The sequence below is a fragment of the Hipposideros armiger genome, unplaced genomic scaffold, assembly GCF_001890085.2.
Source record: "Hipposideros armiger isolate ML-2016 unplaced genomic scaffold, ASM189008v1 scaffold_1037, whole genome shotgun sequence".
Taxonomy (NCBI): domain Eukaryota; kingdom Metazoa; phylum Chordata; class Mammalia; order Chiroptera; family Hipposideridae; genus Hipposideros; species Hipposideros armiger.
Genome location: NW_017732387.1, coordinates 111660 through 133274, shown reverse-complemented (window position 1 = coordinate 133274; position 21615 = coordinate 111660). Strand labels below are relative to the sequence as shown.

The 21615-nt window shown below is 35.2% G+C and overlaps 1 protein-coding gene across 3 annotated transcripts in view; it reads left to right on the top strand.

Moving 5' to 3' along the window:
* Positions 1 to 21615, top strand: part of POF1B (POF1B actin binding protein) — a 92581-nt gene that overhangs the window by 39492 nt on the left and 31474 nt on the right. For all 3 annotated transcript variants that reach the window (XM_019631689.1, XM_019631687.1, XM_019631688.1), the window contains exons 7-9: positions 6216 to 6346; positions 17922 to 17949; positions 19121 to 19195. In XM_019631689.1, coding sequence (XP_019487234.1) covers positions 6216 to 6346; positions 17922 to 17949; positions 19121 to 19195 — 234 coding nt within the window. The remainder of the gene's footprint in view (positions 1 to 6215; positions 6347 to 17921; positions 17950 to 19120; positions 19196 to 21615) is intronic.

Sequence of the window (21615 nt, the reverse complement as noted above, 5' to 3'; positions counted from 1 at the left end):
ATTATTCCAACAGTCAATTCACCATATGCCTTAAGTTAAAAAAACAACAACATTATTTGTATGGTTTAACATTTACCAAAAAAAAAATGTGATACATCCAACAACTTTATAAAGTAGGTACTAAAATACCTACATTTTACAGTTGATGAAACTGAGGTTCAGAGTGTTTAGGAGATATACTTAATGTACAACTAGGAAGTGGGAGCTCCAGTTTTGTCTCCAATTTCCATTCTTTCTTTACTGCAGCACCTTGGTGCCTAGGTTTGCTCACACAGAAAATCAAATTAGGCCTTTATTTCAAGTACAGAACTGTTGTTAGGAGTGAAGTCTTCATTTTAGAATTGTGATTGTTGTAGAGTACATTTCAATTCAGTGATAGCATTTATTGAAAATCAAATATATGGTGTTGGAAGGAGAACTGACTCTAGGTGGAGAACACATGAAGTGATACATAGGTGATGTATTACAGAGTTGTACACTTTAACCTATGTAATTTTACTAACCATTGTCACCCCAATAAATTTAATTAATAATAAAAAATACAAGCTAAAAAAAGAAAATCTTCCATGTACCAGGTACTGTATAATGCAACATTTCTTCACAAAAATGTCCATGGAGATTAAAATAGCAGTGAGGATTTTCAGAACCTAAAATTCTGACACTTTTTCTCTTGCTCATATTTCTTCATGTGGTACAAAATAGGAAGACACCAATTTTTTCTTTTTACCCTATCAGCCAAGTGACGTACCTAAAATTCATTTAATTTCACAGGGATTAATGTTCATTGGATTAACTATGGTTTCAAACAGTCTGACAGCTATTAAATATCTGAAATCAAAACAAATGAAGCAATAACCGTATTTATTTACAAATGTTACTGTATTGTTATAAACTTTGCAGGATAATAATCTATACATTGTAACCTTTTATTAATAGTGATATTTTCATTGCCATGTAGCAAAAACTTACTACCCACTGAAGTCTAAGCAAAGACGACTTTGTTAACATGTTCATAACCTTTTAGAGGGTTAGGCATTTATGTATAATCCCTTTTATATAACATGGCATTTTAAGCACTTTTTAATCTGCTAAACAACTCTTCCAAATAGGTGAAAAATACATACACTTAAGCCATTTACCGAGTGGAAATGAATTCTACTCTTAGAATCTCATAGGCCAAAAATAAGAAACAAAACCCCAACCTGGAACCAGGGCATGAACTTCCAAGGCAGTAGTGAGGTCAAGCCCATGATTTCCCTTTAGAAGATACTTCCTTTCTACAAATTTCCTGGAAAAAAAATCACTAATTTGCCTCTGGTTTCACACCTCAACATTGGTGCCTTGCCTTGGGTTTGTGGCAGCAATTTAATTAAAGGCTATTTTTTTCTTTACCTGCAGTCAGAGACAAGGAGTTGGACAGCTTGGCCATTATTATAGCCAAACAGTGAACTGACTAAAGGAACTTGATTAATGCATGCTAAAGAATCTTTAATAATTTTTTGGAGAAATATCATATTTTGTGTACCTGGGAACAACTATTCCTCAGCACAGTTTGTATTCCTGCTCTGTTTGTATATAAAAAGCTAAAGCTATTATCCAAGATTGACATTCGAGATAGCTCTCATTCATCAAGCAGAAGAGTAGATATGGGGTACAGGTATATCTCAAGTATCCTATCAACTCAACAATTTCAGAGAGTGAAAATCTCCATCCATTAAAGCTACTGGCATTCTACCATTATTCAGACCCAAAACCCATGTTTCCTTGGGAGGCTCCCTATCTTGGCCTTTTTAAGGCAACAAGAACATGGCTTTGAGCCAAATCTAAAAGATGTCAAAACACACCTACAGTTACAATAAAATGAACAAGCTCTAAAGACCTCTGATTTAGTAAATAGGAAATATTGCTAACTGGCACACCACAGTTTATAATTAGGAAATTTCATCTTATTGTTGAGTATAGTCCTGTCAAGGTCATAACGGTAGATAAAAATCTGACTTCTGTCTGTCCTATCCCCTCCAAACTTTTGAACCCAATTGGGTTTACATTTTTACTGAGTGTTATTCAAATGTTATTTTAAATTGTACACTATACAAAACTGAGAAAGACTATATACACAAAGGAGTAAAATTTTACTTCCTGCTTTTTCACCTCTTTTTGACAAAAGGACCCATTCTTCAATTCTAATGCTCTTGCATTTTCTCTAGCTGATTAAAATGTATTGCCTGAACTTCAGGCATATTTTACATAGTTTCACACTAAGAAAATCAAACTTTTTACTGTTTCAAGTCCTAGCCCAACTAACCTCCAAAATAATGCAGTTAGGAACAGTATAATTCCAAAGTAACCAAGAAAGCAAACAGAAGAGGTCATCTCAGAAGGCAATATTGTGTAGTGGTTACAAGGCAGCATTCCTTCATTTAATCTTTACATAAAGTTCATAGTATAATGCCAGGCACATAGTAAGGGCTAAATAAATATTAGTTATTATTATAATTTCTCAAAATAAAATCTTATCAACTCAATATGATTGGTAACTTTTAACATCTCTTTCTAGGTATGAACACAGACACAATGTTAATGTAAATCATTCCTTGTCCTGAACTGTGTGACTCTTCACGTGAGCACCTAAATCCACCACATAGAAATCATATGAACAAAACTTTTAGTAGCGGCACTAAAGATTCATGTGGTAAAGACTTATGCACTTAAAAGATCTACTGCTGTGCAGTGCAATGACAGGAAGCTGTCTGTGAAATTTTTTTAAAAAAGAAATAATATTTTAAGACAATTTGAAACTGAAATTATTCTGTCAAATGAATCAAACTGGAAAGAAATAAAAACATGATTTTCATTGTATTATGAGGGGATTATAATCAGTTAAGAGTGAAAAATATACAAAATACTAAACATATTAAATTAGTTGTTTGGATATTGTAAAGGGATCTCAGTACTTGAGTATCCCTGGCTAAAGAAATGCCCTCTTCTACTTTAGAAAGTTACAGTTTTAGAAGGGACACAGAGAGAGAGAGAGAGAGAGAGAGAGAGAGAGAGAGGAGGCAGGAAAGGGTTATCTACTTGGCTAGCTACAGCAATGAAATAAACTGAAGATCAGTGGAACGACACTGACATGAGAGCTAGATGTTCCTCTTATCCAGTTAANATAGGGAATGCTTCATTTGTGGCTTTGCCTAGTTTATTATTCCCTCTAGATAAAAATGGTGAAGACTGGAAGGTGTGGGGATAATTTTGCCATAGAATTACCTTATGAGTAATACGACAGGGTCAAACAAACAACTAATTTCTGAATATGCTAATCTGTTTTCTGTATTCTGTATATCCATTCTAATTTTAAGAAACAGTGCCTCAGGAATCTGGATTAATATGTGATTGTAAATCCTGCATGGAAAACCAAGAAAAGCAATGCCATTAAACATACTTATGTAGGGGGGAGAGAGAGAGAGAGAGAGAGAGAGAGAGAGAGAGAGAGAGAGAGAGGAGGCAGGAAGGGGTTATCTACTTGGCTAGCTACAGCAATGAAATAAACTGAAGATCAGTGGAACGACACTGACATGAGAGCTAGATGTTCCTCTTATCCAGTTAATCTTGACTCTTAAAATATTTGAAACCATGTTTTTAAGCCTATGATCTATTTGGCTTTTTAAATCATTCTTGGTTAGCTGCTTTAAGAGACAAAACACTTTTTCTGTCTGACTTATTTTGCTTATCATTATAATCTCAAGATCCATCTATGTTGTCACAAATGGCACTATTTCATCTTCTGGCAGATAGTATTCCATTGTGTATATATACCACAACTTCTTTTGCTAACAATTGTCACCCCAATAAACTTTAATTTAAAAAAGAGAAACCAGTAAAAAAGAAAAACAAAACAAAACAAAAACAGAAACAACTATTTCCAGAATCAGCTGGCATTTTTGGTCACTTCTAACCAAGTAGATGACTTCTTTCAATTCAACAAGTACTTACTGAGCAATGATAAGGTGTTCAATCAATACTGTGCTAGATACTATGGGATATACCAAAAAGTATGACTCATTATTTACTCTTTTTTTGTATCTTTAAAAAATATTTTTATTAAATATAGCTAACATACAAATATTATATTAGTTTCAGGTGCACATCATAGTTATTCAACAGTACCCACCTAGCACTATACAGAGTTATTAATACATTATTGATTATATTCCTTATGCTAAAGAAGTAATCACCATAAGTCCAACAATCATCTGACACTGTACCATGCTATCACAATATTATTAATTTTCCCCCCTTTTTACATTTTTCAATTAGAGTTGACATTCGATATTATTTATATTAGTTTCAAGTGTATAGCATAGTGGTTAGGCATTTATATAATTTAGGAAGTGATCCCCCTAACTAGTACCACCTGGCTCTATACATAGTTATTACCATATTATTGATTATACTCCCTGTGCTTTACTTTACATCCCCATGACTATTTTGTAACTACCAATTTTTATTCTTTACCCTTAAGTTTGCTTATTTATTTTAGGTACCGAGAGGGTGCTGAGAGAACAAGATTTACATATGTAAAATAAGTTGAAAACAATTGAAGATAATTGAGCACAAAGAGCCAAATTGAATTAGCTTGTTGACTAGCATAGTTTCAGTTTTCATGGTGGTAGTAGATCTTGAGATGGATTTCGAAGGATGAGTGAGATATGGATACACAGAGTGTATGACAGAGTGTATTCAAAGCAGTGAAAAATGTGAGTTAAGACCAGAGGTAGGAATAACATGATGTGTGCCCAGGAGAGTGAAATCTACTCTGGCTTGAACAGAGTACATGGTGGGAAATAGAATGTGTTACTATTTTCATATAAGCATTTAAATGTTTTACATTGAATACACACAACTTATTAATTCTATGGTATTTAAGCATACTATATGATAATAGTGACTCTACCCATTTATCCATTTATTTATGCCTTCATATAGAAGACTTTACCCTGTTGAGGAAGCAATCACTACTTCTCTAAGAAAGCAACTTGAAAGTGTAGATGGACGAGGTAGCATTGTGGTTTTTTCATCCAGACATTTTAAAATGAGAAGAAAAAATGTATCTTAATAAAAACATGATGGTACTATATTGTGTGTTGAATGTTTTTTCCATTTTCTGTATTTTATAAATGGACTATCATATCAAAGACCTGATTATGAAAGCTCATCTTTGCTTACTTTGCAGCCCTTCCATTTGCCTTAGCATACATGATTTTTAGGGTCTGTGTTCAGAGGACAGGTTAAAAAGAAAGTATTAGTCATCAATATATATATATATATATATATATATATATGTACATATATATGAATGAATATATATGGATGTATATAAATGGATAAAAATATATATATATGGATGAAAAAAAATATATATGGATGAATATATATTTAGGAATAGGTGTTTATAGGGCACCTTAGGTCACACATGCAATATCAAAGAGGGTATAGAATGCAACCTAAGTTTTTGACCTCCAGCTAGTGTTGTTTAGGAGATGCAAGGCAAGGTGGTCAACAATATTGAACAGACTAGTACCAAAGAATGTGAAACCTATAAAATAGGTCTTATTTAGAACATCATTCATAGTAATGTGTTTATGATTTCAAATATCTCTGAGGTATAAAAATTTTCTGCATTTGGCCTTGAGCTATATTTTCCCATGTCAGATTGACTGGATATTTAGTCCAAATAATAAGTGGAGGGAATCCAACAAGAAATACATAAAAGCACATTGAATTGGGAAGGTTTATTTAATCTAACTTTAAGATATACTATTATAATAAATCAAGCTGACTTTCACTGAGAAGGCACAAGTCCAAATTAAATTATTTTTCTATAGTCAGTATAATTAAAATAATTCACATTTTCTTTTCCAACAGGGGACAGATGGGTAAGCCATGTGATAATGGGCTAGTCAGAGATTTTGACTTACTTAGACTTGAATGAAATGAAATTTAAAAAGTTATTGCAATGTTGCTTTTTCTTTAAATTGCTCCCACATTGAAAAATGTAAACCCCAAATGCAAATAAAATTTAGCTGCTTAATTCATTTGGTGACTTTGTCATGAGTTACTCATATTAATAAGTTATTTCAGTTTTTTCATTTCACATCAAAACTGTGAATTTAGAAACACTTAATGTTGTTGATAACATTGATTGATGTTTTCCTCAGGTGATAATTCAGGATGATGGCCCTGAAAAATTGGACCCCAAATATTTTGGAGAATTACTTGCCGATCTAAGCCGTAAAAATACGGATCTATACCATTGCTTATTAGATCATTTGCAGAGAATTGGAGGAAGGTACGATAAATATAATTTGCCTTGATGTTATAGCTACCAAACATTTTACAGTAATACTGTAGCATTTTTAAATAGACTTTATTTTTAGAGCAATTTTAAATTTACAACAAAACTCTAGCACTTTTAATGGGGAAATAGCACAACTACATTTTAAGTGTTAATGTACTTTATGAAAATCAACAAAGAACTTTCACCAGCCCTATAAAGATCAGTAAAGAATTCTGTATACTATCTTTTGTAATGTATTTTGCTGGCAAATGCAGCTTCTTGAGCAAGGAGCTCAAAAAATGCATGATGTACTATGACTTTTTTTAAGATATTACACAGATGATATAAAATAGAATCCCATTTCTAACACATTACTGTTTATCATCCAGTGATATGTGTTCAATGAAGGCCAGAGTTCAATATACATTAAGTGCTGCATATTGTAAATGTTATATATTATTTCAGTATTATATTACATATATTAAAATAAATTACATAAAGATCTAAAAGTAATATAAATATGTTATACAATAATATATAATAAATAATATATATGAATATATGTATACAAATAAACAATTAATCAATTGTTCATGAGTAGATGATAGCATATTATGTCATGAAATAAATTCCATAAGCCACACCCCAAATGTTGCCTTCTACTACATAGTCACATTACATATGTGGTCATCTATCAGAGAAAATCTAGTAAAGCTCCAAAAAATCTGAGGAGAAAGTCAGTAGAGTATTTTTCTAGTTCAGTCTCACTAACTAGATTCTTGTACTTCTTAGAGATCTTGAATCTGTTGTCCATCTCTTTTTTCTTCATTTATTACATCTTTTTCTTCCATTTATCACCTCCATCGTCCCTGCTTTTTGTTGCTTTTATATTCATGACTGCAATCATTCTCTTATCATCACCCACAACTGCCTTGCCTCCTTATCATATTGTCCCTCCTACTTAGCAAAATCCCAACACTGGATTAATCTAGCTCTCTGATTTGCTTATTCTTTTTATCACCATCTCCTCCATCCAGTACCCAACCACCACTACCCCTAGAGTTCAGAGGGTTTAATGAGGGCTGTTGTTTTATTTACCCTGTTTTTTTTGGTGCTTAGCATAGTGACTGGTTTAGTGTGGTGCTTAATAAATATATTTAATTAATTTTTATTTTTCAATTACAGTTGAAATTCAGTATAATTTTATATTAGTTTCAGTTGTACAGCATAGTGGTTAGACATATAATTTGCAAAGTGATCCCCCCCATAAGTCTAGTACCCACCCAGCACCATACAAAGTTACTACAATATTATTGACTATATTCCTTGTGCTGTATTTTACATCTCTGTGACTATTTCATAACTACCTATTTGTACTTTTTAATCCCTTCAACTTATTCACGCAGCCCCCCAAAACACCTCCAGCTGGCAACCATCAGTTTATGCTCTGTATCTATAAGTCTGTTTCTGTTTTGTTTATTCATTTATTTTGTTCTTTAGTTTCCACATATAAGTGAAATTATATGGTATTTGTCCTTTCCTGTCTGACTTACTTCACTTAGCATAATATCCTCTAGGTCCATTGGTGTTGTCCCAAACAGTAAGATTTTATTCTTTTTTTAGTCAGGGTAATATATCTCCAATCATCTATTGATGGGCATTTCAGTTGTCTCCATATCTTGGTTATTGTAAGCAGTACTGCAGTGAATACAGGGATATATATATAATATATATATATATATATATATATATATATTTTTTTTTAAGATTTTATTGGGGGAATTGGGGAAAGGGAACACCGTTGGGGAATCAGGGAAGGGGAACAGAGAAGTTGCTGTACTTTTGTTCTTCAGCCTAGTTGTGGAGGACATTGCTTCACTGGCCCATGTTGGTATTATCATTATGCTCTTCCCGGGTGAGGCAGATCGGTCGCCGGCCTCTGGACGGCCGCTCACGGCGGCTCTTGGCAGCTCACACCAGCTGCTGGCCGCTCACACTGGCTGTCAGCCACTCATGGTAGCTTCTGGCAGCCCACTGCAGTAGGGGCTGCAGCCTACGCCGTAGCCGGTGACTCATGGCAGCCCAGCTCCAGGTCGAGCTGTTGTTCACCATCTTAGCTGTCCAGGGCGCAGTGTCATTGGCCCTCATGTGGAATCCAAACCTGGGCCCTGCTGCTCAGAGCTGGCTTCCCAAGCCAGCTCTTAACCAACGTGCCACTCTGCTGGCCCCATATATATTTTTAAATTACTGTTTTGGATTTCTTCGGATAAATGCCCAGGAGTGGAATAACTGGGTCATAAGGTAGTTCTATTTTTAATTTTTCGAGGAACCTCCATACTGTTTTCCATAGTGAATGCACCAATTTGCAATCCCACCAACAGTGCAGCAGGGTTCCCTTTTCTCCACATCCTTGCCAGCACTTGTTGTTTGTTGATTTATTAATGATAGCCATTCTACAGGAGTGAGGAGTTATCTCATTGTGGTTGTAATTCGCATTTCTCTGATGACTAGTGACATCAAGCTTCTTTTCATATGCCTATTGGCCATCTGTATGTCCTCTTTGGTGAAACGTTTATTTAGATCCTCTGCCTAATTTTTAATTGGATTGTTTGCTTTTTTGGTGTTGAGTTGTATGCGTTGTTTCTAAATTTTGAATATTAACAACTTACCAGATGTGTCATTGACGAATATCTTATCCCATTCGGTAGGTCGTCTTTTCATTTTGTTGATGGTTTCCTTTGCTGTGCAAAAACTGTTTAGTTTGATGTAATTTCATTTGTTTACTTTTTTCTTTTGTTTTTCTTGCTTGAGGAGATATATCAGAAAAAAATATAACTAAGATCAATGTTAGAGAGTTTACTGCCTATGTTTTCTTCTAGGAGTTTTATGGCATCAGATCTTACATTTAAGTCTTTAATCCATTTTGAATTTATTCTTGTATACGGTGGAAGAAGGTGGTATAGTTTCATATTTTTTAATGTATCAGTCCAGTTTTCTCAGCACAATTTATTGAAGAAACTGTCTTTACCACATTATATATTCTTGCCTCCTTTATCGTAGATTAACAGACCATATAAGCAGGGGTTTATGTCTACACTCTCTATTCTGTTCCATTGATCTATGTGTCTGTTCTAATGCCACTACCATGCTATTTTGATTACTATAGCTTTGTACTATAGTTTGATATCTTGTAGCATTATATCTCCAACTTTGTTCTTCTTTCTCAAGATTGCTGTGGCTATTTGCGGTCTTTTATGGTTCCATATAACTTTTAGGATTATTTCTTCTATTTCGGTGAAAATGCCATTTGTGTTTTGATAGAGATTGCATTAAATCTATAGATTGCTTTGGGCAGTATAGAAATTTTAACAATGTCAATTCTTTCTATCCATGTGTATGGTATATGTTTCCATTTACTTCTATCTTATTCGATTTCTTTCTTCAATGTTTTATAATTTTCTGAGTGAAGGTCTTTGACTTCCTTGATTAAATTTATTCCTAGGTATTTTTGATGCAATTGTAATGGGATTGTTTTCTTAATTTCTCTTTCTGATAGTTTATTTGTGTATAAAAATGCAACTGATTTCTGAATACTAATTTTGTATTCTGCTACTTGACTGAATCCATTTATCAGTTCTAATAGTTTTTTTTGTAAAATCATATGGTTCTCATATAATATGTCATTGGAAAATAATAACAATTTTACTCCTTCCTTTCTAACTTGGGTGTATTTTCTTTGTTTTTCTTCTCTGATTGCTGTGGCTAGGACTCCCAATATTGTGTTGAATAAAAGTGGTAAAAATGCACATCCTTGTTTTGTTCCTGATCTTAAGGAAATCACTTTTAGTTTTTCCTTGTTGAGTATGATGTTAGCTGTGGGGTTGATATATATGACCTTTATTATGTTGAGGTGTGTGCCCTCTCTTCCAACTTTTGTAAGACTTTTTATAATAAATGGATGGTAAATTTTGTCAAAACCTTTTTCTGCATCTATTGATATGATCATATGATTTTTATCCTTCATTTTCTTTATGTGGTGTATCACATTCATTGATGTGTGGGTACTGAGCCCACTTTGCATCCCGAGAATAAATCTTGATCATGGTGGATGATCTATTGAATGTATTGCTGAATTTGATTTTCTAAAACTTTGTTGAGGATTGCTGAATCAATGTTCATCAAGGATATTGGTCTATAGTCTTTTTTTGTTGTTGTAACTTCTGTGTCTGATTTTGAAATCAGAGTAATTTTCACCTCATAAAATTATTTTGGGAGCCTCCTTACTTTGGAAATTTTTGGAATATTTTGAGAAGGATGCATGTTAATTATTCTTTGCATATTTGGTAAAATTGACCTCTACAGCCATCCAATTCAGGGCTTTTGTTTGTTGGAAGTTTTTTTATTACTGATTCTATTTCGTTAGTAATAGTCTGTTCAGATTTTCTCTTCTTGACTCTATCTTGGAAGGTTGGATGTTTCTAGCAATTCATCCACTTCTTCCATATCACCCAATTTGTTGGCATATAATTACTCATAGCATTTTCTTATAATTATTTGTATTTCTGTGGTGTCAGTTGTCACTTCTTTTTTGTTTCTGATTTTATTTATTTGGGATTTGGGTCCTATCTTCTCTCTCTCTCTCTCTCTCTCTCTCTCTCTCTCTCTCTCTCTCTCACACACACACACACACACACACACACACACACACACACTTTTGATGAGTCTGGATAAGGGTTTATCAAATGCATTTATCTTTTCAAAGAACCACCTCTTGGTTTCATTGATCTTTTGTATTGTACTCTTAGCCTCTATTTCATTTATTTCCACTCTGATCTTTATTATTTCCTTCTTTCTACTCACTTTGGACTGTAATTGTTTTTCTTTTCCTAGTTCTTTTAAGTGCGAGATTAGATTATTGAGATTTTTCTTGTTTCCTGAGGTAGGCCTGCATTGCTGTGAATTTTCTTCTTAGAAGTGTTTCCCCTGTGTCCTATAGATTTTATCCATTGTGTTTTCAGTTTTGTTTGTCTCAAGGTATCTCTTGATTTCTTCCTTGATCTCATTGTTAACCCATTCATTGTTTAGAACCATGCTATTTATCCTCCACATGCTTGTTGTTTTTCAGGGGTTTTTTTTTGTAATTGATTTCTAGAGTAATACCATTGTGGTTGGAGAAGATACTTGATATGATTTTAATCTTAAATTTATCGAGACTTGTTTTGTAGCCTAACATGTGGTCTGTCTTGGAAAATGTTCCATGTACAGTTGAAAAGAATGTATATTCTGCTGCTTTGGGGTAAAATGCTCTAAAAGTATCAACTAAATCCAGCTCGTCTAATGTGTCACTTAAACCGCTCGACTAGCTCAGTCGGTAGAGCATGAGACTTTTAATGTGTCACTTAAAACTGCTGTTTCCTTGTTGATTTTCTGTCTGAAAGATTTATCCATTGTTGTCAATGGGGTGTTAAAGTTCTCTACTATGACTGTATTACTGTTGATTTCTCCCTTTATGTTGGTCAATGTTTGCTTTATAGATTTTGGTGCTCCTATGTTGGGTGCATAAATGTTTACAAGGGTTATGTCCTCTTGTTGGATCAAGCCTTTTATCGTTATGAAATGTCCTTCATTGTCTCTTATTATAGCCTTTGTTTTAACGTTTATTTTGTCTGATACAAGTTGACTACCCCAGCTTATTTATTGTTTACATTTGCATGAAATATATTTTTCCATCGCTTTACTTTCAGTCTGTGTGTGTCTCTTGATCTGAAGTGAGTCTCTTGTAGACAACATATGTATGGGTCTTGTTTTATTATCCATTCAGCTCCCCAATGTCTTTTCATTGGAGTATTTAATCTATTTATATTTAAACTGATTATTGATAGGTATGTAGTTATTGCCATTACACTATTTATATTTATGGGGGGTTTTTTCTTCTTGTTCTTAAAGAAGTCCCTATAACATTTGTTGTAACATTTGTTTGGTGGTAATGAACTCCTTTAGTTTTTATTTATTTATTTTTATATTTTTGTCTGGGAAGCTCTTTATCCCTCCTTCAATTTTAAAGGATAGACTTGCTGGGTGGAGTCATCTTGGTTGTAGGCACTTGTTTTTCATCACCTTGAAAAGTTTGTGTCTATCCCTTCTTTCCTGCAAAGTCTCTGTTCAGAAGTCAGCTGAGAGCCTTATGGGAACTCTCTTATAGGCAACTAACTGCTTCTCTCTTGGTGTTTTTAAGATCCTCCCTCTGTCTTTAACCTTTGGCCTTTTAATTATGATGTATCTTGGTGTGGGTCTCTGTGAATCTTGTTTGGGACTCTCTGCAATTCCTGGGCTTATATGTCTATTTCCTTCACCAGGTTAGGAAAGTTTTCAGTCATTATTTCTTCAAATAAGTTCTCAATCCCTTGCTCTCTCTTCTCCTTCATGTACCCCACTGATGTATTTAGTTATATCTCCTATGTCTCCCCATCTTGGCCAGGTGGCTTCAGGTAGTAGGAGTCCTGTGGGGCCCTGGCACAGTCTCCCTGGTCACTTGCTCTGAGTTTTCCAGGAGTGTCTCTTGTATGGGTTGTGTGTGCCCTCTGTTGTAGTTGAACCTTGATTGCTATTCGCATGTCAGTGGATAGAATTGACCCTCAGACTGATTAGCTGGTTTGGCCATGTCTAAAGCATATGGGCTGCTGTGCAGGGTGCTTACCCCACTGAGTAGAATTCACACCAGAGGGCTCTGGTGCCTATTGAGACCTCCCTTTGTGTGTGTTGCATGTGTGGCTAATTGGACAGTGCTGTGCTGTGGTCTGAAGCTAATCTTCAAGTATGTTGGTTCTGGGTCCTCTTGGGAGGGGCTCCAGTGCCAGCTCAGGTCACCCACTGTCTGTGACTGGCCAGAGAGTACCTGGTAGGAGGTACAAAGTGATCCATTGTTGTTTGCTGCCTGTGCTAAACCTGGAGGTGTGTGTGAGAGGCTACGCTGTGAACTGGGGGCAGCTGCCATCAGTACCTGGCCTGGGATAGCTTCCCAAAAGGCCAGAACACACTGAGGCCTGCTGCCACCTGCTGGCTCCCTTAAGGTTCAGGCACTGATAAAGCCTTATGCAGTATGCAAGTTGAGTGCAGCAGGGTCTCAGGGAAACACTAGAATGGCAAGAGTTGTGGTCACCTGGTTAATATAGATTCTGGTTTGGTGCCAGTGCTGAGCCTGGGGCTACTCAGCAAAAGTCTCAGAGCACACAAAAGGCAGTCTTTTCCCACCTTGGGCCCACAGATTTTGATAGCTTTCCAAGAAAGAGTGCAATGCAGGTGGGGCTGGCTGCTGACTAAGAAAGTGCCTCAGATGTTAGGGGATTTGGGTGGGGCTGGGTCTCAGCAGAGCTCACTAGACCAATTCAGATTAAGATTTGGCCATGTGGGGGCAGGCTCAACACAAGAAAGATGGTGGCCACCTGCCAGCTGCATGGAAAGAAGACTCCAGACAGGGAAAATGGCAACTGTCCTCCAGCCCTCGCCCAAAGCCACACACCTCAGTCAGCACCCCCCCCATCCCTCCAACACACTCCAAATCACCGTCCCTCTGCCAGAGCCCAGGGTGAGTGCTTGTGAGTGAGTGACTGTGCATGGGCCCTTTAAGAGGACGCCTGGGTTTCTTGCTGCCTTCTGTCCCACCCAGATCATCAGACTCCCTAGTTATTCACAACCAGATATTGTGGGTGCTCCTCTTCCCAGTACCAGTAGTTGTACTGGGTTGGGGAGGCTGGTGTGGGGGATGGGTTCCTCGCTTCTCTGGGGGAACCTCTGTGGCTGAGATATCCCTCCTGATTCTCAACCACCACATGGGGGCTTGGAGCCTATTCCATGATTCCCCTGCTCCTACCAGTCTCAATGTGTCTTCTTTTTTATATTTTTTAGTCATAGGACTTCTGTTCAGCTAGACTTCAGATGGTTTCCAGGTTGATTGTTTTATAAGTTAGTTGTAATTTAGATGCAACCATGGGAAGAACTGAGGAGTGTTTACCCACTCTACCATCTTGACTGGAACATCAGTAAATATTTGTTGAATGAATGAATGCTTTCTTTACTGCTACATCCATGTAGTTGAGCACTGTTACAGCAAAGCACAGCCATTCATTTGAATTGGGGTTATTATAAATGCATGACCCCATCTTCAGCTAAGCCTTCATCATTGTTTTATAATATTACCCAAAGAAGTATTTCACACATTCACTCATTTGCATAAGCCACTACCTTAAAATCTTTTCTCTCACTCTGATTAATGAGTTACTTATTGAGTGTCTACTATATGCCAGACACTGTGCTTTGTCTATATTATCTACTTCACATAGCAACCCTAGAAAGTTTCAAATGAAGACTCAAAGAGAGTAATTAACTTAAGGTCACATAGCTACCAAGTGCTTGAGATAGATTCAAACATTCTTATGTAGTTTTTACCTATAAACTATGACTTAGCATTTCTGCAAAGCCTTCCCAAGACACTAATTTTGGTCTAGGTGTTCCTCTTCTGTTCATTAATCATGCCCTGTTGGGCCAGCCGAGCAGCTCAGTTGGTTAAGAGCTCACTCAAGAGTGCAAGCTCTGAGCAACAGGGTCGCCGGTTCAATTCCCAGCCCGAGCTGAGCTGCTGCTGAGCTGCCAACACGTGGCAGAATGGCTCAGTTAAAAAAAAAATCATGCCCTGTGAATATTTCTATCAAAGTATCACATTGTAAATAAAGAGCATATAGAGACATAGTCTTAAGGACCCTGATTCTAGATCCAGAGTTAACATATTGGATTCATGTTCCAGCTATTTTTACATACTAGATATGTAATATCAAGTAACTTGTTTAACCTCTCTGTAGCTCAGTTTCTTCATCTATAAAATAGGGGTTATAATAATAATACTTATGTCAAAGATTTGTTATAAGCAGTAAATGATTCAAGACATGTACTTGCAAGCAACATTAGCATCATGTGAGAACTTGGAAAGAAACTAACAAAATGAGAAACTCTGGGTATAGGGCCCAGCAACAAGCCCTCCAGATGACTCTGATACATTCTCAAGTTTGAGAACCATTGACCTAAGGCCACAAAAGTTGCAAAATCTGGGACCATACTCTGAGAACCTTTCTTTCTTAGGCAAATCACTTAACCTTTCAATACTAGATATGTACCTCCAAATTTTTTAAGATATTAATAACAAAGAAATTATCAATTTTTTGAATCATCAAATTTTAAGTCACAATATTTAGACCAATTTTACATTGTGCAAATTTTGCCTTGGAGTAATTTTGTTTATATGAAATACAGGACAAGATAATATTTATGTTTTATATTGTCCCAAAACAGTTCGGAGCACATGGCCTTGACAAATTCGCTACTCAATAAAGTTTTATAGAATGGGAGTTAAATATATTCCAAATTTACTAGTCTCATATGAATTAGAAGTAAACAAGGTAACTGAGCAGGAAAGTTAAATTATTTCATAATGGTCATCCAGGTAGAGGTGTAATCTGGGGTTTTGAAATAACAACTTCTCATTTAGACATCTTGATAACGATGTATGGATGACCTAAATGTGTAGTTAAGCACTGCAAAGCTTTGAATTTAATTCTTAGTGTAGCAAAAATACCAAAAACAAAATAGAAAACTCATGTTTCCACATTAGTAAACACTCCAGGGCAGAGAGGGTCTCAAACTTTTGGTGTTTATTTGTCACAAGGTTGTCTGTCAGTTTCTTCCTCTTCATTCCTTCCCTCTTTCACCCTTTTGTTTGTTTCTTTCTTTCTTTTTCTTATTACATTCCTTCCTTCCTAGGAGATGAGATGATATATAATGGGTGCCACTATGTGTTTTTTTCTTTTTCCCAATATAATTCTAGCCACCAACTCCCAGTGCTGAATGGAGATGTAATCCATACTGACCTTTCCTGCTACCAGCTCTGCTCTCTTTGTCTCTGCTTTCTGGCCTCTCTCCCACCACCCCTTTCGTCTCCCTTTATCTTTTCTTTACAAATTGCAGTTCAGCAATGAGTGGGCTTCAGGGTCAAATTTAAGGAAGGTTGTCTCTTGAAACCATTCTGGTTACTTTTTAATATTCCAATATTAAGTGTTGTTGATTGTTCCTTGTTTTGTTTCTTTGTTTTGTTTTCTTATCTGTGGAAAAAACTAAGAGACTAGGGACATGTGTACTAGACTGGCATTGGAATTGGAATTTTAAACATAAATGGTCTATTAATACAGTGGTAATTCCAGTTAACAGTAATGCAAGACTACTAAAACTTCATTGTGATTCTTATTTTTAAATTGTTTAAGTTTCCTATATATGCATGTAATTACTTTAGTAAAACATTAAATAAGTAGAAGATATTTCGTTGTGTTTTCTATTTTGGGTGACACAGGAAATGCCACATGCATACATACAGATGATTGCACATATGCAGTTATGCCTTGGGAAATGGAATCTTCAGTTCTTTCTTCACGTTAACTTGTATATTTTTATAAATGCATGCAGGAGGTTTTTCATAGTGATTGACTCTTTTAGCTCTGTAAGCAATGTATTTCTCATAAGCACTTACTTAGAAGGTAAAGGTAGGAGCTAATGTACTAGCTTATATCACTAAAATACTTTTCTGTTGTACTGAGGACATAGCAATCATATATCTATGACTTTCTAAGACCATCTTACTTTAAGATATTCCATCTTGCTGTCAGAAATGTGTACTGGTTTTTTTGTTTCAGAAGAATGTTCACCATGTGTATTTTGGGCCCAATTCTTCCACTATAGGGTAGAAGGGAGTAAGTAGGCAAAAATAAAAGCCTGTCTGTTGCCACTGACAACACTAGAACTGTATCCTTCCCAGCTTTCAGCATTCCCCAAAGAAGCAAGTGTCAGGCTGATTTAATCACTAATAATTCTCTTGCAGCGTTTGCCTACCTCATGTGGCTCCACAAAGGGCCTTCCAGCCCTCATGGCCTAACCTTCATTTTGATGCTGGAAATTCTATTATTCTACTAGAATTTTGTTCATATGGCTTAAGGCTACTTTCCTATGTAAACATTCAAGTACACTTTAAGCTTCCTCACTGCCATATGTTCTGTAGCGTGTGTAGATTGAATGAGTTACTCAGGCTTGTCTTGCAAGTTTTGATTTTGATAAAATTTGAAGATACTGTAGGGAGAAGCTAGAATCAGCACTGAAAGGGATCAATACAAGGAGTAAAGGGAGATGGAAATAGAGAACAACTATTATTGTCATTTATTCACTCAGATAGCATTTATTGCCATGCACTGAGGACTTCTACATCTAGCCACAAACGGACTGGGGCTAATGGATGGTACCGACCAATTCTGCATATTTTATTGGTTTGTTATTTGGATTTTTTTTTAACAGATTAGCTAGTTTCAGGGAAAATTATCTTTATTTTTATCAAGTACAATTTCAGTTATTTAAAGTTTTTCCATTTGGATTATAAATTGGATTGATACTATTATGATATATTGAAAAGTAAGATAAAATAATTAGAACACTAGCACTTATATATATGATCAGTGTATACATTTTCTTAAGGTTATCATGTTTTTCATTCTTGCAGCAAACAGGACTTTGATTCTACAAATGAGGTAAGTGTAAAACTATTAAAAATCCAACATTGTTGATAATCAAGTAGATTCTGATATTTGCACTAATAATATTGTTTAGTTTGGTACCTTTATTAGACAGAAAATACAGGGCAGTGAAAGAAATAATGATCATTTTGCCTCTAAAATTATATAACCATTTATATCTTTGTAATGGTTATAAAAGTAATAATTGTAAATGTAGTAATCATTCACACAAAAAAATGTTTATTAGCTGCCACTTTATGGTTTAATTTATCTTTGCTTATCAGATCATTTAAAAAATCATTGAATAACACTGCTTTATAAAACTGAAATCTAGATTAACTAATAAATAACAGATTAAGTTTTAATGTGGTTTGAAACCTTGTATGTCCCATGACAAATAGCCAGCAACTTGAAGTATCTTTTCAAATATTAATTCTATTATATATGCATATTTTGTTAATAATTACTTTTAATAGAATAAATCATCAAATAGATAAATGATTACAATGTAGTAAGAAAGCAGAATGGCCTCTTTTGTATTAATTTTTATCTTTGTTTCCAATGTATTCATATACTGCATTCATTACAATTATTCAGTAAGCCCTAAATTGCATTTAGGCAGTACTGACTTCAATTCAGATTCTCATGTAAAATTAGTTGAAGCTTCTCAGTGTTGCTGTGGCAACATCATAATCTTTCAAAAGTCACCACAGCTTTATGTAAATTCTCAATAAACCCTTTATTTTATTTTATTTACCCAAATTTTCATTGCTTAAAAAATCAACCTCTAAAATGTCATGTCTGCCACCCAGCAAAACTTCCAGAAGGTTGTTGAAAGATACACTGAAATAAAGTGTTAATGGGATTTAAGAGGTCATCCTTTTGTTTTCAAATTGCTCTTTTTAAAAAATAGAAATGGAACATCTGAATGGTTGCCCAAAGCTTTTCCCTAAAATGCCTTAAATTCAGGGTTCTTTCCGTGATGTATGTAGTCTAATAAAAAAAAAATTTTAAGTAAGAACTGATAAGGCTAGAAATGAAATTTGTAGCAACTATTACCCAAAAAGTGAAATAATCTTTTGATGTCCCTAAAAATATGCCCGTTGCACAAAAGACTGTGGACTGATGACCCTAAGATTAAAATCCTAATGTGTAACTGTTCAATGGATATTCCTCTCTTTTACAGTCAGAAGACATTGAATCCTTGATTCCTAAAGGATTGTCAGAGTTTACAAAACAGCAGATTCGCTATATTCTGCAGGTGAGAGGAGATCAAGAGTGTGAGAGCAACATTAACAAACCTTTTAGCTAGGATGCTTCCCTTAATTAAGAAGAGAACGTTTCAAATAAAAATCCTGTTTCACAAGAGTTGGTTATATTTTGATTAAATAAGGGTTGCATTATAATTTGGTCAGACCATCAAACACTACTATTGAATAACGGGCGTTCAGGAAAGTATTCTAGAAATAGTATCCCTTCCTGTGGATTTTCCTTATTCTCTCCTCACTGCTGTAGCACAACTGGACTTTAATTTATAGATTTTGCCCTCCTCTTTTCCATTCTACTTTCTAACCCTCCCCACCGGACCCCTGGCAGTGAGAAATGGAAAGGCAAGTGCCTTGCTTTTCCTAAACTGTGGAAGGCTAGAAACCACTGAAGCAGTAAAATCCCCTACAATAAAGGGAGAGACAGATCAAGATCAGTGATAAAGAAGCACAATTAGAAAGAAGAATATACTTGTTTACAAGAAAGGGTTCTAAAGATAATCTAGTTTTGTCTAGTGAGGACAATTTGTAAGTTTGATATTTTGTTTGGTCTCAAACCTTTGTTGATCATCGAAATATTGGACCTGGTGTCATATTTTAAAACTTAAATGAAATATTATTTTTAGTAGCACACAGTCTGTATTACAAAGAGACAGTGGTGTGGGGGGAATATATATGCTCTGCAGAACATGAGTCTTAGAGACATCCTTGATATTATCTCTGGTGGTGGGATGCCTATCCAAAGTGCATTCAAGGCCTCTTTCTATGAAAAATTCTTTCTAAGGATATTTGCTTCTAAGTTCATGAGAGACATTGGTCTGTAGTTTTCTTTTCTTGTATTAGCTTTGGTTTTGTTATCAGGATAGTAATACTAGCTTCATAAAATGAAATGGGAATTGTTTCTTCTTTTTCTATATTCTGGAAGAGACTGTACAGATGGTATTTGACAGAATCCTTCAGTGAAAATATTTGGACCTAGAGATTTGTTTTTCAGGTTATTTTAAATTCTAAATTCAATGCTTTAATACTTATAGGTCTACTCAAAGTATCTGTTTCATATTGGGTGAGTTGTAGCTTTTGGTTTTCAAGGAAGTAGTTCATTTCATGTAAATTGTCAAAGTAAATGTATATAGTTGTTCATAGTATTCCCTTATTATTCTTTTGATATCTACAGGGTCTGTATTACTGTCCTCTATTTAATTGCTGAAAAAAAATTTTTTTTCTTTCAGTCTTACTGGAGGTTTATCATTTTTATTGGTTTTTACAAAGCACTCGATTTTATATGTTTTATTGATCTTCTCTACTGTTGTCCTGTTTACACTTCCATTGATTTTTGCTCTTGTCTGTGTTATTTACTTCCTTTGCTTGCTTTTGGTTTATTTTGCCTTTCTTTGTCTAGTTTCTTGATATAGGAAGTTAGATTATTGATTTGAGACCTTTCCTATTTTCCAATGCAAGCATTTAGTGCTATAAATATCCTCTCATTATGACTTTAGCTGTGTCTCACAAATTATGGTATGTATTTTTATTTTCTTTCAGTTCTATGTATTTCTTATCTACCTTTAGATTTCTGATTTGACCCATGGATCATTTGGAAGTATGTATATTGTTTAGTTTCTCAATGTTTAGAGATTTTCCTGGTGTCTTTCTGTTATTCATTTCTAGTTTGATTTCACTGTGATCGGAGAACAGATTCCATATGAGATCAATTCTTTTGAAACAGTTACGTTTTGTTGTATAGTAAAAGATATGGTCTACTTTGGTTTATGTTCCAAGGGCAGATGAAAGGAATATGTATCTGTTATTGGATGAAGTCTTCTGTAAATGCAGATTAGACCCTTTGGCTGATAGTGTTGAGTTCTTCTGTATTCTTGCTCATTTTCTGCCAAATAGTTCTATCAGTTGCTGAGAGACCGTTATAAAAGTCTTCAGTTATAATTGTGGATTTGTCCAATTCCCCTTTCAGTTCTATCAGTTTTTGTTTCATACATTTTGCAGCTCTGGTGTTTGGTACATAAACATTTAGGATTGCTATGTCTTCTTGGTAGATTGACCCTTTTATCATTATGTAATGTCCTTCTCTGTCTCTGGTAATTTTCTTTGCTCTGAAGACATTTTTATTTTTTAGCTGAGCCATCCTGCCACCTGTTGGCAGCTCAGCGGCTGCTCAGCTTGGGCCGGGACTTGAACTGCTGTTGCTCAGAGCTCAAAATCTTGAGCAAGCTCTTAACAAACTGAGCCACTCGGCCGGCCCTAGACATTTTTATCTAATGTAAATACAGCATGCCTGTTTTCTTTTGACTAATCTTTGCACATTACACCTTTTTTCCAACCTATTACTTTCATTACATATATATAAAAAATTGGGGAATTGGGGGAGGGGGACAGACAACTTGCTGTCCTTTTGTTCTTCAGT